The sequence below is a fragment of the Catharus ustulatus genome, chromosome 12 (assembly GCF_009819885.2).
Source record: "Catharus ustulatus isolate bCatUst1 chromosome 12, bCatUst1.pri.v2, whole genome shotgun sequence".
Classification (NCBI taxonomy): Eukaryota; Metazoa; Chordata; class Aves; order Passeriformes; family Turdidae; genus Catharus; species Catharus ustulatus.
This window is the reverse complement of record NC_046232.1, coordinates 1,462,824-1,490,692: the sequence shown is the minus strand read 5'-3', so window position 1 is coordinate 1,490,692 and position 27,869 is coordinate 1,462,824. Positions and strand designations below refer to the sequence as shown.

Sequence of the window (27,869 nt, the reverse complement as noted above, 5' to 3'; positions counted from 1 at the left end):
ACACTCTGCTGTCTAGAGGGCAGCGCCGCCAGCCCCCTCGCGCCACCGCGCCACCGGGGCCGCCCAGGCGCGGCACCTCCTGAGGGCGGGGCCGCTGCCAGGGGGAGCGGTTCGCCATCTTAGGTGCCCCCGCCCCCTGGCGCCACGTGAGGCGAGCGGACGCCATCTTAGGCTGCCCGCGCGGCCGGGCGGTCACGTGCGGCGGCGCTGAGGGGACGCGGGGCCGGGCCGGGGCTCTGCGGCGCCATGGGGCAGTGCGGCATCACCTCCTCCAAGACCGTCCTCGTCTTCCTCAACCTCATCTTCTGGGTGAGTCCGGCGCGCCTCGCCAGGGACGGCGGCTCCGGGCTTCCAGGTCAGAGCCTGGCTCCGAGAGCGCTGCGGGCCTCGCTCAGGAGCCGGGAGCTCAGCGCCCCCCCTCACCCGCACGGGTTCAGTTTGTATTTAATCTCTTTGTGTTTACCCGGCGTTCTGAGCCCCTCGGCGGGGTGTGGGGGTTCAATGCTGGGCTCAGTCCCTTCCCTCGCAGTCCTTCCCCCGAGTCCCAGGGTGGGGGCAGCTGAACCTGGCATTGAAGGTTTAACGAGCATTAGGGATCTTGGGTAGAGGCTCTTGTGTAAGCGAATACAGCTTCTCTCTGTTGCATTATTGAGCTTCTCAGGTCTCTGACAGTTCAATTTTTGTAGCCGGTTTAGTTTTTATAGCGCTTTTCTGGCTATCTCGGGTTTGGCCGTCTGCTGCGGGACATGCCAAGCGCCGAGTGTGGGGCACCGTGTTGGTGCTGCTGTGGGAGCACAAAGCAGGACTGACCTCTTCATCTACTTATGCTTTATGTATTCCACCAGCCACGGCAGCACTGTAGTGTTTGTGCATCGCTGAAACCTCCCCCCGCTGCAGTGACAGAAAGATAAAAGCTTACAGAAGGGGGACTGTAGGTTGCTATAAATGACCTTTTTCAGGATGGACGTGCAGGTTCTAGCTTGGCGTTGTGTTCACTGTAATAACTGGCATGTCAGAACAGCGCAACTCTTAAATAAATGAAATCAAATGAAGGAATAGTCTGTAGATTTTTAAGAATTCCCTTTGTGCATTAGGTACTGCATTTTTCCTGCTCTGATCCCAGCTCCAGGAACAGAATATCTGTTGTCGCAACTCTTCAGAGATTTCATCTTTGAAAAAGTAATAGTGGGTAACAAGCTGTTGGAACAGGAAAGTGTACAGATATATAGCTGCTTCATTTACTGTTGAGAGTCTTCTAAAATCTTACTAGCGTTACGGGGATGACTGTTATCTGAATTTTTTCAAAGGAACGCTCCTTAAGGGTGCCTGGAAATGAATCACGGTGAGGGAAAACGCGTCTCCGTGCATTCCTACCGGCATTTGCCTGTACAGCTGTCCTGGGACAGGGGCAGTGGAGGAGAGGCTGGTTTGGCCTTAAGTGGTGCAGATTAGAAGTAATTGTGTAATTGTGGCTGAGGTGACCAGGCTCCATTCTTTATCTTTAAAGTAAAAAGTAGTGACATCAATCTCTTAGTGCCGCCCCAAGGTTGGAATCTGCTTTGTTGGGCGTGGCTTTTTGTTACATGCATAGTTGCAAGTGGCATTTTAAAAGCTCTTTCACGGCTCCTACAACATACTTGAAAGTTTTTGACTGGGCAGGGGTTTTGTGAGTTGCCTGCTTGATGGCACCTTGGGGTAGATTTTTCTGTAGTTGCTGATACAGATGAGGCTCTGTTTGGAGTAAATGAGCACAAGTTCTGTGTGCAGTTTCTCCCCCGCTCCAAAAGCTTAGTGATGGTTATTGTTCGTTGTCTGCATTTAGTAATTTAATTCCATGTTGGAGTTTGCAGTTATTCATCTCATACAGTGGCGGGGTCAAAGTAATTTTGTGCAACGCTGAACTTTGTGCTTTACACTTTTTGATTACTTTTGAGACAAACTTGGTTTAATTTAAAGTTGACAGATTGTATTTAGATAAAGATGTATTTCACATCAAGCTAAAATGTCATCGATCTTGTATTCTGTAAACCACCTCCAGCCTAAGAAGTCAGCTTGTGCTGATAGCTTTTTGGCAGATAAGTGACTGGGTTGCCTGTGTTGGAACAACCTTACAGGTCATCAGCTGCATGTAGAATGAAGCAGACTTTCTGCAAGTGAGAGTTACAGAAATCAGTGGTTTTCCTTTCTTTCACGAGCTGGAGTCAATAGCTCATTTGTTGACTGAGCTGTGTATGTTAACATTTGGTGCCCATCTAGTTGGCAGTGTGAGTGTTTCTGTGCTGTTACAGAAATCTTTTGCTTGTTATCTTTATGTAGTTCCAGTATTGATAATTAAATAATTTGGATTTCCCGGGACTTGACAATAGACAAGAGCCTATAATTGGTCGAGTAACTATGAAGTCTCCTTTAACTGCTTTTGTAAGTTTACTCTCTGAGGTTTTATGTACCAGTCTTCTGTGTTATCACTGTCTTCATGGTCACCTGTAGGAGTAGCAATTTGTGTCTACACAGTGGATTAGAACTTCCCCCCTTACCCTGTGCTTCTCTTACTTGTGGGAGGATGTGAATGTTCAGAGAGATTTTAGATCAGTCTTATGACTGAGATGTTGAGAAGATTATCAGTGCTGTGAAGAAATAGCAGAGATGTGCTTGTTACACTTTGGAGTCTTGGTTCTAACTCCTACAAATTTCTTTCAAGTCTGAAAGAGGCTGATCAGACTTTGCTGACAGGTGACAGCCACTTAACATCTGCAGCTACTGATTTCACTTCTGCAGGCTCATCTCATTTTGAAGAGTCTTGTGCTACTTGTTAAAATTTAGTTGACATTATAAAAAGTCATTTATTATCTTGTGAAAACTTCTTCCTACTGTATAAAATTCTTACATTAGCTGTACTTTCCTGTATGTTGGCAATACCTCAGGATTTTTGTTTTTTAAAGAAGATAGACTGTGGAAGCTGTCTAAAACAGGGCAGGTACTTGTTTATCATGTAGAAAGCTGAAGGGACTTTACTCATCTTTCCACATTATTGGTGTGGTATTTTGCCTGTTCAGCTGAGTTGTATTTGCAGGGGTGTTGAGCATTGAGTGCATCCTCTGCAGGTGCCCATATTGCCTTTAAAATACAGTTCTGTAAGAAAACTATGTCATGGCTGGTAGTCATAAAGAGTAGCAGGATGTAAATTTTGCATGGAACACATGCTTGAGTTTTGGATAATTTGTCAAAGTGCTGAAGATGAAAAATAATTTACCATTGATGTGAAATATCAGTTAAAACTTGCCCTCTTTAGACCAGGGAATACTGAACTGATTAATGTTTCTTAGACTCTCATTGCTAGGAGTTAACTTTTGAGTAGATACAACAAATGACAAAGGAAAGCCAATCCTTCTGCTGACCTTTACCTTAAGTTTGCACAAGATTTATTTGGTCAGCTGATGACTTCATTTAGGGGATGCTGAGTCTGTTAAGAAATGGTAGTGCATAGGTGGTAATTGTGATGTGAAAGACAAAACAGCTTAGAAATAATGTAATGTAACTTTTAGTACATAAATCTTCATAATCAGCAACATCTTTTTGTTACCTTGATTACATGTTGATAATGACTAATTGCCCCAAAAAAAAAGTGCTTGAGAATAGCATGTTCTTCAGGAAACCTAAATTTAAAGTCTGCATAATTTTGAAAGAGGAAGAAATATATTTACCTGGAACAAATACCTAAAGACTGCTGTCAAGTGTGTTTATTTGTGTACCCTTAATTTAAGGCTTCATGGTGTGACTTGCATAATTCAGTTGAAACCAGATTGAAGATGAGATGAAGATAAAAATACTAAGGAAGTGTTTTCAGTCTTAGTTTAGTTCATAGGATAGAATGATAAAATATTCAGAGTTCCATGTGGTTTTGCTTCAGAAAAGGGAATCTGTCTGTTTTATATTCCCAAAGAATCTATGTGCTTTGACAGCCTGCTCTGCTAAAATAGTGCCAGATATCCTGTGCTTGCTGAGGTTTTTACCTTTCACACTGTGTTGTTCTCCTTGGGAAAAGGAATGAGCTCTGCTTCTACAATACATTCAAGCCAGTAGTTGCAAACTGTAAGTTGTTTTTGTAGTATTCAGCTGACCTGAAGTCATTACTTTGAGAGTTCATTTGACTGAGCTGTTCTAAAAAACATTCTTGCTATGATTGTTTAGAGAAGTCTCAAGTCTCTACTTGAGTAGAGCACAAATACTTCCTACAAATCTGTGCTCGCCACAGTGCAGTGACCGGAGTATGGGAAATGGAGGATTTTCTACAGGAGCTGCAACAGTCAATGTGTATGTAATGTGTTTGGGGATTTCTGGTAGGTCAAAAAACAAGGGAAATGAAGCAATGGGAAAATTCATTCAAATTTAGTATTAGAAAGGAAGATTAGAGCTCACTTTCTCTTACACATAGCAATAAACCCAGTAATTTCTCTAGTTTATAGTGTGCTTGAGAATAGTTACTGCTCTGGACTTCAAAACAAACTTCTTGAGAGTTCTTTGGTGATCAGAGACTCTGGCTGATGGATGGTCCCAAAGGTAACTTTGCAGGGATTACTTGGCCAAAACCCTTCTGTCTTGAAAGACAGTTCCTTCTGGGTGTAAAAATGGAATGTTTTCTGCTTCTGCTGCTGTGGTAGTGAAGGGAGTGTATCCTTCAGGATTGTGTGGTGGTTTGGAATCCTGTACATCAAAAAATATTAGTTCTTTTAATGAAAAAAATCAGGATTGAAAACTCTCAAGTGTTGTGCCCTCTGAGTGATTCTTCTTGCAATATTTGAATATGAATTTTCATGTAGGAAACAGGTGCCAAGTCCTGAATTTTAGTAATAAATGCTTTGATTTGCTCTTAAGCAACATGGTCATGTCATTGATGTTTCTTTACAGGATGAATTTCAGGTCCTTGCCTGGGATTTTTCGGGATTTTTGGCATCTGGTCTTGAGCTTAAAAGATGCAACAACCTAACAAAACCACGTTTCAAAGCTAAATGTGATACCTTTGAATAGTACAAGGAATTTGTCGTATCACTTTACCTGGTGAACTTTGAAGCACAGAGTGATCCTCATTGTTGTTCTGCAGAGCAAGGAATCTGGGAACAGCAGAGCACAGCTCAAGTTACAGCCCTGATGGTTAAATAGGTGTAAAAGAATGGCTGTATTGTTAACTTGGCTTCTGAAGAGGAGAAGATTGCAGATGCACTGCATCTTGCAATTAGTGGCACTTCAAATATGTAATCTGAATGCAAAAGCAGCCGAGCTCAGCCTTTTGCTGTAGCCCAAAAAGCCTTTGAATTTGAGGTGTTTGGGAACAGTGTTACAGAATTGAGTGTGGCTAGTGCAGACAGCAGTCTGGTTTGCTTGGGTTTTACAGAGCTTGCTTGTTTATAAGCTTTTAAGATAGTTTTAACTGTGCTATGGGGCTTCTCACAAAAGATTATGTAAGACAGTTATAGCTCAGTGCTCAAGTGAAACTGTTACTGATGAGAACAAAGAGGAGTGTCAGGAAACCATTGGGGCTCTAAGCTGGTAAAGCATGGAGATCAGGAAGCAGAGAAAATATCAAGTATGGGTGTGGGTTTGTTTGGGAGGGGAGTGGAGAGAGATACACAGCAGTGAGGTCTGGAAAGAATAGAAGAGAAATAAATAAACCCCAGAGAGATCCTGTTGGGCCTTGAAGTTAAGGAAATAAATTTTGAAGAACAGAAAGTTAAAAGGAAGACTTAAAAGTTTTTGTCATCCCCTTTTTATGACAATAATGAATATGAGTACTCTAGCATTGGAAAGAACCAAAAGTGTCAGAAATACCCTGGGAGTCAAATAATGGAGAAATAGGGAAAAAAAAATCACATTTGTGTAGGTACTGTTGTAAGAAGCCCAAAAATCTGGAGGCAGTGTTCCCTGCTTGTGGGTAGGAAATTGGTTGGAGCTGGTATGCATGGACAAAAACAGTTGTTAGAGTGCAACTGATGTAATTGTAGACTCTCAAAAATCTGTCCTGAAGTAGCCATGTTTTGTTTTTTTAAAAAACATGTTAGAAAGGCAGTGAGAACAAAAATACACTCACATTCAACATGAGGGAAGTAATAGACTTGTTGGTAAAATGGTTCTATAACAGGATCCAGACAGAAAAGCTGAGGGTCTGTTAGTGTAAAAGGCTTTTTTCTTTTTCTTTTGCTTCTTTCTATCAAGGATGATGCAGATGATCGGTCAGAATATGTCATGGGTGTAGTTGGCAATCCCATGCATGAAAGGTATTTCATAGCAGTAATTGGTTTAGAGTGATGTGTGTGTGTGTGTTGCTATCAGCAGTGGCAAAGTTGGCAGCAGTAGGATTGTAAGTAGGTGTCCTTATAAAAAAATGAGAAATACTACACTTTCCTAAGTGAATATCAGGTGTGTTTACAGTACTTTGCTGCTACCTTGATTTTCTTGTTCAGAGAGTATTTGTTCTTCTTAAAAGGTGAATAAAACAGATTCTAAAGGGACAAATACTATTTTTTAGCTGAGTTAACTGAAACAGGAGCACAAAAGAGATTTAGAAGTTCTGCTCTGTGTTCTGCTAAGGTCCCAAAGTGAAGAGAATTCTATAGCAAGGTGCAGAGTAAAAGTATGAACATGCAAGAGTAGATCAGATCTCTTTGGCAGTAACATGATTAGGGTGGTGTAAGGAAGAGTTTGCTTGTAAATGAAGCCACAGTGTCCAGGTTGATAAATAAATGATCAGTGGAACAAGTTTGGCTATCTTGCACTCATCATCTTAGGTAGCCACAATTTTGGCTTTCAAATTGCTGCGGTGTGTGAGCATTACTGAAAACACAAAAACAGTTCTTGGTGTGTTGCAGCCTACTTGGAAAACAGACAATCAAACTAAATCCCTGAATGTGTTGTAAGGTGCACCCTTGTACACCTCAGGGGGGAGCTGACTGAGTGAAATAGCCCTGAGCTCACAGACTGTGTTACAAAGTCTGCTCAAAGAACTTCAACTTTCACCTGAGCTTTCCTAGAACGTGATCAGTGATGTTTAACATTGTGTCATTGGATCTTCCAGTTTGCCTCCAGTTCTTTGCATATTGTTGAGCTTTTAATAAGTCCATAGAGGTTCCAGCCAAAGCAATAAAATCAGTCTTTTTCTGAACTGTGAGAGGTCTATGTGTCTTTGAAACTTGCTGCTGGTGAAAAGGATGTTGAATTGCTCAAGCCTTTTGCCACGAGCTGTCTTTGTTGACTGTACTTTACTGTCAGTGTTTTTAAAGGTTAATGCGTCCTAAAATAAGAGGGTTTTGTTCCAGGTTCAGAACTGAGTTGGATGCAGACAACTGTAAAAGGATGTGTGAAGGCTGAATAACCAGCCATGTCCCTAGAACGTGCATGTGGCCTGGCACACATTCAGGAAATGCTGCCTTCTCTATTCAGAGCATTGAGCAGATTAAGTTGGAGAATTCTTCCTCCAAGCCCAGTTTATCAAAGACTTGTTTGAACTGTGTGCAGTTCATATATTTGGCTTCTATTTAGTGATAGGAAATACATGATTGTAAACATGGTAGCTTTATGTTCAATGGTATTTGACTTGAGCAAGTTCAGACTTTGCAGATTTTCTGTTTGCTCTGCAGGATGGTAAACATTGAGATCTGGATTTTTTTTAATGATTTTTTTTTAAAGTTATCCATGTGTCTGCACAGACTTTGGGTTCCTTAGATGATTCCTGTTTTGAGATAGATGATTTAAGCACATGGTGCTGTTTGGGATGGGGTTTGGTTTTGGGTGGGGGAAGAGTCAGTTGGTTTTGTTTTGTTGTTTTTTTGGTTTTTTTTTAAAGCACATGTGTTCAACTTTGTACTTGGTTTGCAACAGGTTATAAATGTGCATTTAACTGGTGCAGCCCTGGTCAACGTAGACTGCATGCTTTGTATGGTTACACTGTCTTGTCTGTCACAGGGTTTGTTATTTATATCGGTGGGTGGCACTGTGCTGTGTGCTGAGACCTCATGTTGGAACTGCTGAGCTCTGCAGGGGGGGGAGGCACCTGGGGCCAGTGAAGTCCCATTGACTGAGCACCTCTGAGCAGTCAACACAGGAACTGTGCTTGTCTTCTGGCTTAGTGTCACCCTCCTCTTACACTTTCCTAATGCTATTTGGTGATGCAAGCCAGAAGGCAGTAAGAGAATAATCATCAAAAGAGGAGCAAAATCCCAGCTAAAGCACTTCAGAGACCTCCCCGGTTTAGAGCAGGCTGAAGTAAACACTGTCCTGTGGTTGTGATACCAGGTAGTGTTGCTGTTTTCATTGCTCTGTGATAGACTGAATCCTGTACCTGTTCAAAAAGTGTTCAGCTGTGATAAGTAGGGAAGGGATTTTAATCTTCTGGCTTTTAAACCTTGTGCAGGCTCCAGCAGAGGTACCTCTGCTCTCAGGACCTTCCCCCTGCAGATGACTTGTTGAAGAGGTAGCAGCAGGGATTGAGGAGTGTGGTCACTTCATCAGAGGCAGTGCCCGTTTCAGAAACACCAGTCCTCAACATTGTTCTGAAGCAACACCTAAGGCCCAGTGCTGTCATAGATGATTAGTCATTCTTGTACCATGTGTTGAAGGGATTTAATGAAGTCTTCAAACCAGGCAGCTTGTAATCTGTCTAAAGGCTGCAAAAACAAGGTTTCTGAAAATGCACATGCTTCTTGAAGTAGGGAAGATAAAACCTGTAGACAGATTTGATTTTTTTTTACATTTTTCAAATGTATGTGCTTATGCAGTTTATGATCCAGATTTTCTTAAACAAGGAGGAAGCCAATTAAATTGCAAAACAGGACAAAGGAGTTCACAAATGGTTCTGATTTCAGCTTTGTGGCATATATTCTGTGCCTAATGCCAGCCACAGCTGTGGTTTTTCATCTGCTACCTTGTAACATACCATATTTCTAACAAGCATGTTAGTTCTTAGAAATAGGAGATGACATCACTGGCCTGCCATTCACATGCTTCATTGCTAGGCAACAGTTAATGTAATTCCATTGTTCAGTGACACTGCTTTGAATCTTTGCTCTGTGTACAGAAAGTGTGTCTGCATTTTGCCATGTTGTGCCTAATATGGCAGGGTTTGTACGGATGGATTAGCATTTCAACATCTTCTGTGCAAAGGGGTGATTTTACGATAACTTGTTCACTCTTGTCTGGAAAAGACGTCTTGCTCTTGGTCTTTGTTACTGAATTTTCAGGTTTCCCTCCCCTTATATGTACATAGCACTTTTTATTGGATGAATGTGATGCCTTTAAGATTCCTGCAGAGCACACAATTACCTTTGCTGCAGAGAGCTGGAGAGGTCAAATGTATTGCTCAAAATCCATGCAGATGATGATGATACTTCTGAGCTGGCTCATAATATCTTTTTCTTTGACATAATGTTTCTGTAGCAAAGTGCTGCAGGGAATATTCTGGTAGTGCTTGTGCACTATTGTTTTATAGAAGGGAGTTGCAGTGCATCCAGTGTGTAGTGGCAAACAGGGCTGAAATCCTGGATACCTTTTGTCTTGTGGCTTGTCATGTTCTGTGCCACACTGAACAGCTTCCCATGGAGGACTTCAAGAGTTTAGACAGCCTTGAGCAGCCTGGTCTGAATTAATTATTGGCCCTGCTTTGTGCAGGCACCTGGGCTAAGTGGTGTCCTCCTGGACTGAACCACTGAGTGAGTCTCTGGCTGTACACTGCCAGGACCCAGCCTTGCAGCAGCTGTAGGGGTGTGTGCCCTTCTCACGGTGCAGGGAGGGCAGTTGTAATGCCAGTGAGAGGGAGCATTGGCTGCAGGCAGCCTGCAGTGCTCCCCTTGGATTGGAGCTGCAGTGTGTCACATGCAGCTGAGTGAGCTCCAGTGTCCAGGGTATATGGATTGGTTTGTGATAGGGACACTACCCTTCACAGCAAAATGGAATTCCCCAGCTCACAGCCTAGCCACTGCATCTTCTGAGTGCATTGTTTGAGCTCAGCCTTGTGTTGAGACATTGCAAAAGCCTGTCATGAAGCATTCTGATTATACTGTCCATCATTGCAAATTGATATTTCATTCTGCAGCAAGTGTGAAGACAGTCAGGAAGGACATTTGTAAATCACAAACTGATAAGGCCCTTGTATTTAAAAATAAGTGTGTTAGCTGGCTCCTCAGCAACAGTTGTCTCTCTTGCACCAGCTCTGCTCAGCTTAAAGATAATGAAGGTATTGATGTGTTGGGATCCTTGGAACTGTAAGGGAGGCAAGGTCATGACAGATGGATATGAGAGCTTTGTCTGACTCTTTATCTGGTTGCAGATTCATCCTACAGCACTTATTTTGCAGTGACTTTGACTTTTTGTTTGTTTAAAAAGGACCATTTTGTACAATCCTTCTGAGACCATCAATTTTGCAAGTTCATGGAACATTTCTCTAAGTATTTGGTTCTGCCTTTTAATAATTGGTGGTTTGTTTCTGCCTGCTTTCTGGTTAGAATCAGATTTTTCCAGTGCTGTTGAATCCTTCAGAAATGCTGTTGTTTCTAGCAGTTCATCTTTCCCTAGCAGAGGTTAAAGTTTACAATGTGTACATCTATTTTATTCTAGCAGCAGGTCACAGATAGTAACTGGCAACATTTCTGGAACACTGCTTTATGGTGTTTGGTAAAGTAATTACCTTGCTGCAGGAAGGAAGGGCTTGGTGTTCCAAGGAGCTTACCCTGTTTTTGTGGCTCTTGCAGGCAGCAGCAGGCATCCTGTGCTACGTGGGAGCCTATGTGTTCATCACATATGATGACTATGATCACTTCTTTGAGGATGTGTACACACTGATCCCAGCTGTTATCATCATAGCTGTGGGAACGCTGCTGTTCATTATCGGACTCATCGGCTGCTGCGCGACCATCCGGGAGAGTCGCTGTGGGCTGGCTACGGTAAGTGCAGGGCTTGACCTGCTCTGTGTTTGCCTGTCTTCTCCCTTCATAAACTCCTCAAATATTCCTTTTAAATCCTTTTCTTTATGACCTTAAAAGTTTTCTGTTTCATTATCTTAGGAACATCTTGTTTTGATTTTCTGTTCTGAATGAAGGTGTTAAATGAAACAGTTCTAGCAGCAGAAGGTGTCTCTGGTTTACCTCTTTTAGAACTCTGGTAATCTCATTTAAAAATGTAAAACCATATGATTAAGTCATAAGTTTTTAAGTCTCACTTTTATCTGTTGTGGTTGAAAAGCTGAATTGGAGGAAGAGGAAGGTGATTCAGGAGCCTTCTTGCTTTAAGTGTCTTGCTTCAAGGTTACCTGAGGGTTGTCATAATGCCTGATTATTTTTTTCGTGGCTTAATTGGGACACTTGGTTTGCAGTATTTTATGCCCTGTGTTTCCCAGTATTTGAACTGTAATTTTGGCTTGGAAACTAGGTAGGGAAGAAGAGAGGTTGGTGTATCTAAACTGTCCCCACAGGGGGTTTTGGGGCTTCTTTTGTTGAATACTGTGTAGAACTCTTTAAAAATGCTCTTAAATATAGCAACACAAATGCATAGCTTGCTGTCTTTTCCAGTTGTTACAGAGCTTAATCTGAAGAAACATTCCCTTAGTCCATCTACCACTCTAAGTAACTGCCTGGATTGCCTCTTTGATGAGGCATTCCTGTTTATCTAACAAAGAAGATTGAAAGGAGCACTTGATTAAAGACCTGCAGTGTGGTGTTTTCAGTGCCAATGACAGCTGGACTTGCCTGACTGGGCACCTTCTTATTACTTGTTGAAGCTGTGAATGCTAAAGTGTCTTGAGTGAATCCTGGGCTCATTTGGTCAATTCAAGTGCCTGTATTGAGTATTCTGTTAAATTAAAACCTTGCCTCAAAAATAAGGTTAAATAGAAAAATCTGCATGGAGACTTTTATTAGGCAAAAGAATAAAACTTTGTACAAACACTTTTTATATTGCAGTTTGTGATCATCTTGCTCTTGGTTTTTATCACTGAAGTTGTGGTCGTGGTTCTTGGATACATTTACAGAGCAAAGGTAAGAACTTCTCCCTTTCATTAAATGTTTTGTTGTGAACTCTGACCATAGTATGGAAGTGTAATCTTTACTGTGCTGCTTGATCCTACAGAACTGCTAATGGGTATTTAAGGGAATAAAATCAAACATCTGAGTGGATTAATTTGTGATACCAGTACCTTAAAATTGAGAACGTCAATGCAGAGAGCTATCTTGTAGGAAAAAATTACCTGGAACATATCGTTAACAGTTAAACAGGAGAAGGGATTCACAGTAATTGGTACCTTTACATTTTCCAGATGGTCTTCTAATTTATTTATGCTTTGACTTTGTGAATGATTTAGGCTACACAGTGTTTGAACATAGGGCATTTTTTTGGCTATGCAATAACTTAAATGTTGCCATGTCTTTGGTGTGCAAACTAACTGCATAATAATAAAATGAAATAGATTGAATGTGTTAATGTATAATTTCTAGCTGTACACAGGTTGTTGACAGGAATTATAACTAAACAAATCACTACTTTTCCTACTGTTCATTTAATGGAATTAAGAAACAGGAGCAGAAAAGTGAATGTGTTTCTACCAGCATAATATATGGCAGAAATATACTGCATGGTATTAGAGATGGCACAATGTAGCTTGAAGAAATTTCTAATTTGCACAGTCTACTGGCTTTTGATATATCTATCTAAATTCTGGAAAAAGAAAACACAGAAGAACAGGAAGGCATTTTAGCTGTGATGTGGAGCATGTTTGCAGTGTAGGACACTCAGGGATGTCTTGTCAGCAAACTGAGCTCCACTACCATTTATCTTTGTGGCCTTTTGTGTCCTGTGAACAGCACTGGTTCAGCATTCTCTCCTCCTTGCCTTCTGCTATCCTGGAACAAATGGGGAGAGAGCTTGGAAGTACGAGTGGTGGTTTTACTTGGGTCCCAGGGAGGGCTGCTTGGAGTGAGCAGCTGACAGCATGACATTGAAGTGTTTGTGTGATAGACCTGGTGCACAGCACTTACATGAGGCTGCTTCAGCAGAAGTGCTCTACTGGCCATGCTTCAACTCACAATATGTTTCTCTCGTGCTTTGCATTGGATTTCTGGTATCTTGGCTGTGAACTGAGGTGGTCACTGGGGATTCTGAAGTTTGTAGTGGAAGTAGACCTTAGAAGCCCTGAGGAAGGCACCACAGTTCCAAGGGAGTAGGAGCTGGGTTCTTACATGTTGCTCTGCATGGTTTCCTTCTGTTTCAGTACTTGCAGAGGTGTGCTTCAGTGTGTGCAGGAATTACCATGAATCTGATCTGGACTAAGCTGTAGTCATCTTACTATCTTCCATGTTCCCATCTTGAAGGGGTTTGCTCTTTCTCTGTGAGCAGTATTCACAAGCAGATACAAGCAGATGTGCGGATATTCCTTGCCCAGCTGAGTGTTCCTGTTGCTTCTTTTTTTCTTGATTTGCTGCCATACAGTTTTTACTGCAGCAAAATGCAGGTAATGCAGAGCCAGAGCTTGGGAGAAGAGGGAAGGTAGTTTGATTTGGTGGCATTGTGATCTTATGTTAAGCTGTTTGTGGAAGTCAAACCTTAGATCTTTGGAAAGGACTGACAGGTTTTGTTAGCAAAAATACCCTGTAGTATCTAACATCTTAAACTATTGTTGCAAGTGCAGCAGAAATAAATCGATTACCAGTGAGCTGAGAGGGGAAGTCTGCTTACTCTTCTGATTATTTTTTTCCAGGATAAGTAAGTCAGCTTTGTGCTTTGTAATTTTGGTCTGTTTCTGACATGCTGTGTATACATCTGTGGGAGCCTTGCTTTGGTTTTCATAAAGGCACCTGAATCCTGTTAAAAGTACTTAGTGTTCATTTTACAAACTTCCAGACAAAAGGAAAGATTGGAGTCATAGCAGCTCTTGGTACCAAGTAACACTGAGCATAATGCCTCAAGGAAGTGGCACAGTGCTCTGGTGAGATGCCATTGTTGATCTTAGAGTCAACTTCATTTTCCACCATGCCTCTGTAAACCTGTGTATTGATCAGGCTGTTTCAGAGCCGTGTGAAGCGTGCCCAGGCTGGGCTGAGATGGACTGAGCTGCTGCAGAGCCTTCCAGCATTGGTCCTTAGCTGTGAAAGGCTTCTTGGAAGTGCCAGTGGGGTTAAACACGCTGGGATGGTTGAGGACCTGCTGACTTTTTTCTGCTGTGTGGAGGGGTTCATTTTTCATTAAACCTGCCAGTTAACTTAGAGCCAAATTATGCACAAACAAGTACTGAAATAAATCATTTTAAAGTGTATATGACAAATTGAACAGCTGTTTTGTTATGAGTTGGAGTTGTAAATCAAATTAGCTAAATCATCAAACAATTGATTTTTAAACTAGTCTGAAACAAGTTGCCTGTACAGGCTAAATTGACTTTTCTGCATACCTAACTTGAAATAGGGAGCATTCCTGAGGAGGGGATGGTGGTAGAATTCAGCTTGTGCTATTGCTCCAGAAAATTCTTCTATTAAAGTATTTAAAGGAAGGATGTGTTGACAAGACCTTCTTACTGTAGCTTTCAAATCTGAAAAATATGCATGCTTAGTGCTCAGTCCTAAAATTACATTCCTTACACATCCTGCTGAACATGATAGAAAAAAATCAAATCAGAGCTGATCTTAAAATTGCACAAAATCTACACTAAGCTGTGTATTATTTAAGCAATAGTTTACAATAATATATAGTACTTGGAAGGTTCTAGTAAGATTTCCTCCAAACTATGCATCATAGAATGCCTTTTGAGGGGGCAAGGTTCTTGAGTGGCATCCACTTCTAGCACATGTACTTGAGAGCATCTTGACTCACTTGCAGTAATTCTAAGACCTGTTGCAGTAAATGTTGCTGTACACAATGTGCTGCCCTTGGGAAACCCTGGAAGACTGGGGCTGGGCAGAGCTTGGTCACTGTAGGGTCAGCCTAAAGGCATCTTTAAGAATTTATTCACCTGTGCTTCAACCAGAAGAGTAGTTAGTATGACTTTGTACCTTTTGATCCCAATATCCTTGTAGTCCCAAGGGGAATGAGTTAGCCCAGATAGTTACACTGGGTTTGGTTTGGAACTTTGAAGTCAAAAGGTGGGTGGAGAGCCCTTCATGAAATGCCACAGTGTCACAAGAAAAGCATGTTCCTTTTTTGAGAGACAGTGCAAAACTACTTTGCCTGAAATCTGGAAGGGAGCTGCTTGGATTTTGCTTCTTCCTTAACTGCAAGCTGGCAACCTCCTTGCAAAAGTCGGGTTTGAGCTTTAGGAAGCTGTGCCACTGAATTATGCTAATTTCAGGTGATGAGGAGTTAACCTTGGTTTCCTGAAATGCTGTAGCTGGAAGCAAGATGATGTTACCTAAGCTGTGCTGCTGAGCTGATGCAGTGCTTTCCTGCCTTTCCAGGTGGAGGATGAAGTTGACCACAGCATTCGGAAAGTGTACAATGGATACAATGGGACAAACCCTGATGCAGCCAGTCGTGCTATTGACTATGTACAGAGGCAGGTGAGACACAATTTCCCACTGCTTTCTGTCCTTAAAACACAGGTGCAGTTGCTCTGCTGCTTGTGTAGATGGCCTTCCTCCATTCTGATAAATCTAGAAAATGGCTCAATGGACAATAAATAGATTAACTTACTGATGGGGAGATAAATTTTTATATAATTAGCTATCTGTCAATCTGTGCTTGTATTCAAATATGTGGTACTTGAGTATTTTTGTGCAATGGAATATTGTCCTCTTGGTATTGCAGTTAGAATTGAATTCTTTACCTGTGTGATTTTCCAGCTGCGCTGCTGTGGGATCCATAACTATTCAGACTGGGAGAATACTGTCTGGTTCAAACAAACTAAAAACAACAGTGTGCCCCTCAGCTGTTGCAAAGCAGCCCTCAGCAACTGCACTGGCAGTTTGACTCGCCCCATGGACCTTTATTCAGAGGTAAGGGAGCCACATGCTTTCACTGACAATTCATTTTCTTGGGGGGACATCAAATCTTGGGTGTATTTGCTTTAACAGAACTGCCTTGTGTGATGCTTTGGGGGTTTTTGGTGTATCTAATTATGGTTGCCAGATTGAAACATAAGAATCCTACTTGTTCCAGGGGTGTGAGGCTCTGGTTGTAAAGAAGCTTCAGGAGATCATGATGTATGTCATCTGGGCAGCACTAGCATTTGCTGCTATTCAGGTAAGAGAATGTTCTTTATTTGTCAACTTCTTTCAAATTAGATCTAAACTGCAGTTCAGGTGATGCAGGTGTGCCCATAGAGATATTGCCCTTTAACACTATGTGGATGTATATTCTGTTAGAGCTGAACAGTCAGTGTTACATGCAGTAATCCACTCTGATGTAAATGGTAAATTATTTCATGAAAACTGAATTCTGTAGGTATTAAGTATCATAAATATCTTCTAATGGCATTTAACACTTGAAGAGTTTGCATAGTGTTTAATTTCCAGTTTTTAAACATCTCATCCTTCATGCTGTTTTAGAGGTGCATCAGCTTAACTTCATGGTGTACAAATAATGTCAGAACCACCCAGGAGATGCACCAAGGTTTTTGACAGTGTGCTCTGTTCCTGTGCAACTGTGCTTTGCTGTGAGTCTTGAAGATTTCTTGGGTTTTGAACTTAAACAAACAAAGAGGCTCTAAACTGCAGACCCTTCCATGAGCCTTGTTGCAGTTACCCTGGTCATAAAAAGGTCACTGAGGGAATAAACTAATGTGTATGTTAATATTTATTAAATTTGAAGGAAGAAAAAAAAAAGACTAGAACTGATGCTCATGAACTGGCAGACTTACTGCATTAATGACATTTTCAGACTGTGCCTGTGTTATGGTCTCTCAGCAGTGTAGTACATATGCTGCATCCTAGGAGACTTAAAAATTAATTTCAAAGTTACTTTAGTGCTTTTAATGGCATTTGAATTCAGAAAACATGCCTATCAAGTCTGACAATGTAAGCACTTTTGTTTTCAAAAGCAGCTCTTAAGCTGGATTGTAAGTTTGAAGGTAAATAATCTTTAAATCTGTGAAAATACGGTTCCCTTTGTATTTCCATGTTACAAGGATGTACTCATACTACTGTATACAGTCATGTTAAACTGTTCAAACCCAGACTACTTCAACTGAGATCTGTGCTCAGTCTCCTCAAGGGAAGGTAGAGTTTTTATTTTCTTTCTTAAAACTTTGATTGTTAAAGCAATACTTGGTCTGTTTGAACAATGAAATGTATTTGTGTACTGAAAATTTTCTTTCACAACCACAGTTACTATGGCAATTTTTTATGTCAGAAAAAAGTGTATCTTATGAAACTGAGGTGAATCCCAAGAGGAGGCATTATTCTTAGTTTTGGAGTTTACAGGTTGATGAACAGGTCTGCCCCAAAATGCAGCACAGTTACAATCCTTTCTGGCCCTGGCCCAGAGTTTGTGACACGTGCTTGCAATGGCAGTGTGGCTGCTTGCACCCTTCTGTTCAAACTGTTCTGTTATTTATCTCCTGAAATTTGAGACATAAGTTCTGACATTTTTGTCTTTGCCATACAGAATTCAAGTAAGTACTCGGCCCAATTATAAAAAAAATTATCTGTGGGCTGACTGAAAGGGAGATAGAATGTAAACTTCAGCACATGGCTGCAACTTGGATCATGCCCTGTAAACTTACAGGAATAATTATGTTTTTCTCACCATTTGGTGAATTTTGCAGCCTTCCCTATGCTGGCTGCTCAGTCCCCTCTGAACAGATTATTTTGTTATGCGGTGAGGCTGTTCAAAGTTCATTACCTCTGATAGCCTATAGTCAACAAATTTAACCTTCAGTAATTGCTTTAAAATTAAAAGACTGAGAAGAGTATTTTTGCAAGGCTTGAAATTTATGAATAACTTAGTCTTTTCTGCATAGAAGTAATTTTTGGCATGTTCATGTTTCAGTTACCATGGGGATTTTCCAGTGTGCAATAATTCCCTGGTCCCAGCCACAGTGACAGCACAGAACTATTAATAGATAGGAGGCAAACGGAAGGGAGCCAAGACACAGCTTCTGTGGCTGGTGATTATTTACAAAGGGCACATGTATCTACAGCCAGTGAATTTTTGTACTAAATTGGTTTGGGGAAAGATTGAATAGTTATTGCTCACAGGCAAATTAATAAAAAACTAAACAAACCTTCTGAATGTAGATGTCTAAACTTTCCTGAAAGCTGTTGAAGAGGAGGATGCACGGATCCTTCCCAACACAGATGTCTAAAATTGCTGTTTGCAATATTAGATAGCAACTAAAGAGAAACAGACTCCAATGCCTTAAAATGTTTAGAGGTGCTAGCAAATTTTTTAATGACATAATAAATAATGTCTGTAGAGAGCATTGAGGTATGTGAGTCACTTCTTTGTTTATAGTGTATTCTAGGAATAAGCTCAGAGACCTCCTAAAGGATATAAATTGCTTAAATAGTAACTCAGAAGTTAATTGCATGAGGTTTTACTGTAGTACCTGAATGGTTGAGATTTAACACAGCTGTATAAATGAAGTGTCTCGAGGGAATCATTGAACAGGGTTGGCTTTGTGCAAATAACTAAATGTGCTGGATCTACTTTTATTTATGTGATGTACATGGCTAGAATGAATTCTAGCAAAAGACTACAGGAGGTGTTGCTCTGTATCACACTTGTCATTTTACTTTGGCTTTGAGCAACAGAGAAGTTTTTGTACTTGCAGGCTGTGAGCCTTCTGGAGAGTTCTGTAGCCCCTGGCAGCTGCCATGAACTCCATTTTCCAAGTCTTAACTGAAGTTGAATTGTAGATACTCCCTCCTCACCTAGGAGGGCTGTGTCCATGTAACTTGTTTCCTCTTGCTCCAGCATGTATTTATCAACCTGAGCATCCTGCTGTAATTGATGTCCCTGCTTATTGCAGGAGGGCTTGACTGGATGGCCTCTAAAGGTCTGTCCCAACCCAAACCATTCTATGATAACACATTCAGGAGTCAGTCTGTGAGCTGGAGCCACCTGAGTGAAGAAAGGGACTGTTTTTAACAATTGAAGTGCCATAATACATTACTTTCCATATGCTTTTTCAAGCTGAGCTGGTGTCTGCTCTAGATCCTAAGTGGATAATGCACTGCAGACAAGGAACAGTATTGATCTCTACAGCTTGTTATTTTCCAGGAAATTAGAAGCTCGTGCTAGAATTTCACCATGCCTCTTCCCAATCACTGCATGTTTAGAGTTAGGGTTTTAGAATGTTCTGTTTTCAGTTTTTCAGCAGACTGGAGTACTACATTGTGTGTACCATCATTTAGTTCTAAAACATCTTGCACATCTCATGTTTACATTTGTACTTTAAAGAAGACAGTAATTCTTTTGTCCCAGTACTATTTTCACTGGGCTTTTGCTGTATCAGAGAGGAAGATCTACATTTGATTGTCTGTTCACCCATTCCATTCTTGTTTGTTTTCTAAGGGGGTTTTTTGGACTGTATTTTGGAGTGGGTTCTTCATTAATAAATCAAGTTACCTTCAGAGATGTGCTTTATAATCCAGAGATAGGACAGGAGCCTCCTTGAAGTATTTGCATCTGTGAATAAACTTCAATGCATACAACCAGATCAATACAGTCTTGTACTTTACCAGAAGCTATTGCCAGTTACTGCAGACCACAGAACACAGCACTATACCTGCTATTATTTAGTAGGTACAGTCTTTTATTCTACCTCAATAAACATGCAACTTCTTTAAAATATCAATCCCTGATTATTCATGTGGTTTAAGTCCTGTAAGTGGACACAGGGTGGTCGTACCCTAAATCCTGGCAAACGTGCCAGCACAGTTATGGTGCTGTGAATTTTCACTTCTGAAAGTGAATTATTTGCCTTAGATTTAAGTTTTCTAATATGACATGTTCACAGAGAGAATTTTATGAAATCCCTTTCAAAAGCCCATTCTCATCGTAGCAGTTAAGCTGATGCATTTGAATTGCATTTGGATTTTCCATACCAGATATGGTATCTAAAAATCTGAACCTTTCATTTATAAACGAAGAGCTTCTTCCATCTGAATTATTGAGGCAGAATACAACTGGCTGGCCAAAAAAAGTTTTGTTTTAGATGTCTGTGATAATATTGTAAAGGAAATGAGGCTGAAGCTTGCAGCAGGAAGCAAGGCTCTTCCAGGAGCAGCTTTTGTTGCCATTGATGTTAATTACAGTCTCAAAGCATGCTGTGCTGAGGTTGAGTCTCTCCAAGAACCTTCCTTGTACTCAAGCTTGTTCTCTGTTTTCTCTCCCTAGCTTCTGGGCATGTTGTGTGCCTGTATAGTTCTATGTAGGAGGAGTCGGGATCCTGCCTACGAGCTTCTCATTGCTGGTGGAACCTATGCCTAGAAGAGAATTCAGAGATGCAGTTCAATCCTCCCCACTCTGTGGAAGGTGAATGGGCCAGGCTGACTTCCATAGCTTTCTTGCCCCAGGCTTATTCCAAGCACACCTTTCAGACATGAGGGCACTGTGCACTGGTGATGGGCAAAGCAGCAGCTTTACACAAACCCATAAATTACCTGTGACTTCCACTGTTTTAGCCAGCTATTCATGTATCTAAATGTTTTAGTATGCTAGTAAACTTTCTAATTTCAGAACCATTTGCGAGTTAAGTGTCATTTGGTTGATATGAAAGTCAAAGGTTGGTAGATTACCTCTAGGTATTAACTGGCTGATTCTTGAATATAGAGAGGATGTCTTAAACCTTCACTACATGGAATTTTTCTGGCCAAAGTTGTACAAAGGAAGCTAGCTGTATTTAATTTGAGAAGAAAAAATGTTTTAATCTTGCCCCTCACCAGTGTCACTTTTAAGAAAGAAACACTTAAGTCCAGTATGCTTTATATATAAATAAACTATAAAAAAAAAAAAACTAATTGATTTTAGGATTATGTGACTGCAGTTTTGACCTTCAGAGATTCAGTCTTTCAAACATTAGTGGTTTAAAATACAAGCTGGCTTTTCAGGAGTATAATGTATGCACTACTGTTCTATAATGAAATATTTCATTTTTCTATGAAGAGCGTTTTATGTGTTGAGTGAACTGTTAGACTGTAGACCTTCAATTGGTTTGGAAACAATTAGCTATGTAGAGTAGCAGAGTAGTATGTGAAAGTGATCTCAACTGTAAATAGTAAACCTGATTAAATAAATCTCTGTATATCCTCCCTATAAACATGTCTTGTTTTCTGTTTAAGATTTCAACAGAGTCTGGGTGTGCCAGACACACAAATTGTGAAAACAGCAGTTTTGGGTGGTTTCACTTCAATGGATCTGTATTTATGCTTTGCTGGAAACCTGATTGTATTTGTTCTTTTTACTGGAAACAATAGCAGCAAAACCCAGAACAACAAACTTGGCTGAACTTGATGGAAACTTAACATCTTGTGCATACAATTAAGAAGAATCTGTTGCCTCTAAACCGTGGGTAATGAATAGCTTTACTGTAACTGCTGTATGTTAATTATGTTTTAATGTGTCTTGCATTATTCAGATGCTTAGTCACTGCTCTACTTTCAGTGTCTTCAGGTTCCTCCTCCTTTGCAGAAGCCAGGAGAATTTTTACCAGTTGCTTATGAAAAAAGCAGACATGCTTAGCAAAACTGACATAAAGATAATCTCAAGTAATGGAAGAAACATCACTCGGAGAAAGAAAATCATAATATGTACACAGTTGAGGCCACTGTGGCTTGTTGGGGGCTTTTTCTCAGTGCTGTTACACTGCTGTAGAGGTGTACCTTTGGAATTCTGTTAACTTCTAAAGGTGGGTTTCAAATGATACATGCTTGAGACTTAGATTTTCATTCTTAGTACAGCATGTGGCTCAACCCAGAGGCCTCCTGACTGTGGCATCAGATCTCCCAGATGTGGCAGCAAGCCTGCTCACTGAGCTTTTATTATCTTCATATTGTATTGCATATTGTAAATATGGAACTAATAAGATTGAGATGAGCCTGGCTTGTAGAAATCTGTGTGGAGAGGTTTTAAGACTGACCTGTGTTGCACAAAATAAGGCTAAGGGGGCTTAAAAAGGTGGTCAGCTCTTAGCAGCTGCAAGGCAGAGAGAAACTCCACAGTCATGAGCCTGCACATCCCCCTTTGAAATGAGGATAGTTTGAGGAGTTAACAGTGCACTGCTTGTTAATCTGGCTGGAGGGCATGGATTTGAAGTACAGGTGACTTGACAGTACTTGCATGTAAATGAAGTCTCTGTTTCCTTTTGAAATGCAGAGTATTTGTTCTGGAATGTGGAAACTACTCAATATTTTACAACTTTTATAATCTAAACAAAGCCCAACTGAACTTTTAACTGCTGTGGGTTAGTCTTTTTCTAGGAACCAGTGAGCTTCTTGCATTGCAGAGTTTGTTCTAGGTCTTGGATGTGTGAATAAAGTTATGGTGGTATTTGGGTTTTCTAAAATACAAAATCAAACTTCACGCACACCCCCCACACTTCTCCCCAAAAAGCCAACCAAATACACACTTGCAAGGGTCGAATACACCACATTTTGTGTGATTCACTGAAGCTGGGAACAAGTGGTATAGGTCTGTGGCTTCCCTTACTGAAAAAAAATGAATAAACTTTGGCTTGCATTAGGCAGGAGTGTTGGTGTGGCTGTAGTTTGACCTTCCTAATTAATACATTCATATGGCAGTGTATTTTAGGGGACAAGGGATGATTTGGTTTCATTATTGCTCTCTTTTTTCTTTGATTCTATGTCTAGTCTTTTAAGTTCCTGTATCAATTCTTCTAAGCTGTCTTGTAGCTGCAGTCTGAGGGCAATTCTCATGAACTTCTTACTGGGGTGCTGGAATGCAGTAAAGCACAAGACTTGCACTGCACTGTACTTCAGTCATTTGAATAGCAGTGAGAACACAGAACCCAGTTAAAAAACCCTGAAGGCAATTCTAATCTCTTGTGTTAAACCCCTGAGGGTCAGGCAAGGTTTACTGCTGCAGGTGAGCTCCGTGCCTGTGTGCTCAGTGTGGCTTCACTCAGTCCTTTCCTGTGCACCATAAGAGGCTCATGAGAGCTGGAGGGTCTCATTCAGATTGTGGTCTAGTAAAGCATGATCATTTGTATTTGCCTTGTTAAACAGAGAAGTGGTCTAACAAGCTCAATTTAACAAAGTTACTGAAAAAAATAATTTCTGCCTTGATAGCCCGAAGAGGACAGCTCATGAGATTCTTCAGTACTTGCAGTTTCAGATGAGATTTGAGATAAGTGCTTATGATAATAAGTGGTAACCTTCAGAGTACAGTTAGTGGATCTTGTAACTGACTTAATCCTGGGCCTGAGACAAATCCCTCTGGAGTCATGACAAGTCTGCAAGTGCAGTGGCTCTTTGTTCCCTGTACTGTGTCCTGCAGCAGCAGCTCTGGGGTGACTGCAGTGCCTGGAGAATGGCACCTGAGGCTCTGCCCTGCCTCTTGCAGTCTTTGCTCCTAGGTGTCACCCTACTGACTGGGGCAACTGTCCTTGCTACACATAATAGGTTTAATTTTATTCCATAGCCTTTTTCAAAACACATGTTGGTAATCTTTCCTTGCTGATCTCTGCAGCCTCTTAGAGCTGGTGTCTTTCCCCTGGAGCTGTGGTGAGCAGTTGGCAATCTCTCTTGGGGCCAGCATCTTTTAAGCCATGATGGGACTGTTGCTGAAAGGAATGAGCAGGCTTCCATCTGCACTACATCTGAACTGATGTGAGCAGAAAACTTCCTCTGCCAAACTATTGATGTGATGCAGTGCCCTATCAAGTGGCAACACAACTGGTTGCTGTAGGCCATGCCTGGCTGTGGGAGGGTAAGGTGCTGGCTGTCTGAGCCTGTTTCCCACTGTCCTGCACATCAGTCTCATATTCCTGGACTGCTTCAGCACCAGTCTCTCATCTCTGTTGGGATAAATAGGTTTGTCATTTGTCTATCCAGTTTTGGGGCTACTCTTCAGTAATGGGATTGAGGAGGAGAGAGCAAACACTGGCAGGTAGCAGAATTATGTTGCTGCTGATCTGTTGAAAGTCTGGGTATGATATGATTGTGATGGGGCACTCATAGTTTGCAGTAGTGTAAACTTTGCCCTCCCCATGAAAGGATTATCTGCAAAAAACCTACAAGATAGTCCTGAGGTAGTCCTGCAGCAAGTGGTGTTTCTGTATACACCATAACACACAGTTTGGTGTTTCAGATAAGGCTAAATTGCCTTTGTAATTGTAACTAGGAGGAGGTGCTGGGGCAGCACAGCTGTGCAGCTGCTCCAAGGCCTTGTGCTGCACCCTGGACGTGTTCCATGTCCTGGCAGCTGCCTGGGGTGGCACAGGTAAATACTAGATTTGTCAAACCACTACTTTATTTCTGGCAGTTGCCTTCACAGTACAAGTTTTGTGCTCACAATACATACTTAGTCCAGGCATATGCCTTTGATTTAGTCCTTGTTATGACTGCAGTAATCCCTGCTGGCTCTGTGCCTGGCACCAGCTGTTGCTTCTTTCAGTGCCTGGACTCCAGGACAGGCGTTCAGTTGTTTTGTGTGGGATATTTACACTATAGATGAACACAAAGTACAGTTTATTCATCATTTAAAAGCAGGGCTGAGTCTGTAGATTCAGTGTGGACATGAACTTAAACCTGCACAAGTGGGAGACTGTCAGAGCTCCTGTCTGGGGACCTGAGACTCGGTGATCCTTCTGGAGCAAGCAAAATCTAGTGATGTGCACTGAACCACACATTTTCTCTCACCTGCTTCTCTTGAACTGAATGCTAAAGATGTGTCACAGATTTTGAGTTGAAACTTCTTTCTCTGCTAGAGAGAAACCTGCAACCTGGGTTGCCGGGGGTAACATGAGCCACAGCAGTGTGGGACCATGGAGATGGCTGTTCCTGTTGCCACTCCAGAGAACAGACAGAGAAGCTTTGCTTTCATTTGAATGTGTGGTGCTTCGGGGACCAGCTCTCTTTACCAAATGGGCTCCTGCCACATTTCAAAGAATGAGCGTTTTCCAGACTAGCAGTCCTGCCAGACCTTTGCTAGGTCAGGCTGTGACTGAAGAACTGGAATGCATTTCCCTCATGTAAATGAAACACTTAAGCAAACCACTGGCAGTTGTGGGGCTTCACAGTATCTAGATGCTTTGCATGCAAAAGCAGGCTGGTCAAGAAAGCCACTTCTGAACTGGGGTTCTGAAGTTTCTCCCACCTGGCCAAAGGAAGCAGCAAGATCTGCCTTTGGATTGCATTGACCAAGTCTGCACATAAAATGTGTGCAGGGATAGTGTTCACACATTGTCAGCTGAGAGCAGGAGAGGATAAATCACTTGTGCCATTGAGTCTGTCCAGCCCTTACCAAGCACCATTCCCAGTACACACTGTAGAACTAAGCACTCCTTGCACTTCCAGGACTTGGCAATGCCCCATCCTTGGGAAGCATGCTCGCTGCTAGTAGCCTTGCACTCTATGAAGTGTTTTTGCCCTTTGAGTGTAATGTTCATTTTGAAAGTTTAAATCCAGCGTTTATCCTGATAGCTTTGTTTCCCCCTGTAAAAGTGGTGCATTGAGGATACGTTGCAGACACTGAAGAAACATAAATTTAGAGCTTGGGCCGGTAAGTGCTGTGGCTATAAAAGCTGGCACGGGACTCTACAGAGCAGGGAGGATGCATTTCTCCAGATGCCTTCTCTCACTCTTTGGTTTTGAATCCTCCCATGGCAGCTGGATTGAGCAGTGACCTAGTAAAACCTTTAGCTGCCACTTAGAGAACAAGGTCGCTTAAGTCTCCCCTGCTCACCAGGGCTCAGACACAAGAAGGGCTGTGCAGCCCTTCTCCAAAGACAAAGCACTTCTCACGTCTCTCAGTGCATTGAAAGCTTTCCCATTCACACTTACGTGGCGTTCTTATCCTGGGAAGGTTAAAGTTCACCAGTTTCCCAAGAAGTTCCTCCATGGACCGTTTTGGCTTAAAAATTCAAACAATTCTTGAGATGCAGCTGCTGAGCATTTGTGCCCCTGCAGCGTGGAAGGGAATGCACTGAATGTGTTATCTCGTGTGTGCACCCCCCTTCCTCAGAGCCGGCCCCTCCTGCTGCAAAACAAGCACTGTGTACACAACAGAATTTGTCCTTTGGTACGAGATTTTCCAGCAAATATTGATCCGACCACCACCCAGTGCTCGCTTGTTTAGGCTGGGTCTGGGACTGAACCATCCCCAGAATGCTGAGCGTGCCAGGAGGGTTTTCAGCTCGAGTCAGAGTGGATTACAAACCCCCCATGACGAATGGGGAAACTCAGGTGTGAGATGCGACTTCTCCAAAGCCGTTGATTTATTCAAGGGTTTAGCCCGAGCTGCTTGAACAATCCAAGTGTGTAATCCGACACGCAGGAAATTTCATTCAAGTTTAGGCTGGAATGTCTGAGCTGTGCTGTGTGTCCATTCACCCTGAGGGAGAGGCTGCGGCAAATGCCTGAATTTCAGTCCAAAAGAATTCATGTCAAAGCACCACTCCTGCGGCTGCAGCTCGTTCAGCACTGCACCTATGAACACACGGGTTGCTTCTCTCTGTGCCTGCCTTGATTTGGTGCTTCGGGCAGCAAAGCTGGGATATATGTGCTGTTTTGTGTTCCCAAATCTAGTTAACATTGTCTTTTTTAGATCTGCTAAGTAAAATTCCTCCTGCTTTCAAACACCCTCTTGGGGTGTCCTGTTCCCACTTCACCTCTGCCCCCCGGTTGTTTTTGTACCCTTAGTCCTCAGGATAATATATGGAGTCCCTGGTTATAAACTCGAATCTGTGCTCCAAGTGGAGTTCTGTTTGCCTGGTGGTTTTGGATGATACTGACTTTCCCCTTAGAAATTTCAGGGATGTCAACTCTGATTTCTGCTGATTTTGCTGGGAGGTCACGGTGATTTCTGTTAGAGTTTTCTGTCTCAAAGCGAGATTCAGTCTGTGCTTTCAGTCAGAACGGAACAACACAATCAATCTGCCTTTTGGAGCGGTGTGCGGGACAGAGCGGCTGCAGCCGCGGCACGCAGCACTGATAGGCTGTAAATGTGCTCTTAATGGTGCCCCGGCAGCTCGGTGCCAGATCAGGTGCCAGCCGTCCTTTAGCAGCTGGTAGAAGGACAAGTTGAGCACTATACCATGTGGAAATAGCTAATTTGATGGAAATATGATTATCCAGCTATTCTAGAAACAGATAAGATTTGCACTGTGCAGGAGCCAGGAGTGCACAAATCTGGAGACAACTTGGCTCTGAGCAAAATGTGAGCTGGCTGCTGAATTGAGGTAATTGCTAACAAAGAATAGATGATGGCTAACAGTTGGACCAGTTCTTTGCCCTCTCAAGTGAATGTGGTGCTGGCATTTTGTTAAATAACATAATCACAGGCAGGACACTAATTCCTCTTCCAGAATCTAATTCTCCACACAAGTATTCTTCCCCTACAAAACCCAGCCCACCAGCCCCTGCAGTCCGTCAGCAGCCATTTGTTTTCCAGAAGGCAGATAAGACTCAGTATCACAACTTTGTTTCCTTTCTTGCTCACTAGCTCTGAGTGTAGTTCTGTTTAAGGACATGGGAAGTACTGGTATTTGTGTGTTCAATGTCCCAGCCCTGCAAACTGGAGAACAAGAAAGCCAGGGAAAAGAGATGGTGTTCAGGCCTGTACAGTTTGTCCTGTCCCATACAGAGCTTTTGCCACTCCGCACTGAAGGTTAACAGTGACTTTCCATGCTGTGTTTGGATATCACTGATGGAGAGTCTCTGTGCTCTCCAAGCCTGCACAGTTAAGCCAAGGTACAGAGATACTGCCAGGAGTTCTGTGGTACCCCAAGT

General features: G+C 42.0%; 1 protein-coding gene across 1 annotated transcript; it reads left to right on the top strand.

Moving 5' to 3' along the window:
* Positions 1 to 170: 170 nt before the first annotated feature.
* On the top strand, positions 171 to 21,220 carry TSPAN3 (tetraspanin 3). Its single transcript, XM_033070887.1, has 7 exons — positions 171 to 309; positions 10,734 to 10,925; positions 11,940 to 12,014; positions 15,417 to 15,518; positions 15,801 to 15,953; positions 16,117 to 16,200; positions 20,299 to 21,220. Exons 1-7 carry the CDS (start codon positions 247 to 249, stop codon positions 20,389 to 20,391), a joined length of 762 nt encoding a protein of 253 aa, XP_032926778.1. The 5' UTR covers positions 171 to 246; the 3' UTR covers positions 20,392 to 21,220.
* Positions 21,221 to 27,869: the final 6,649 nt, after the last annotated feature.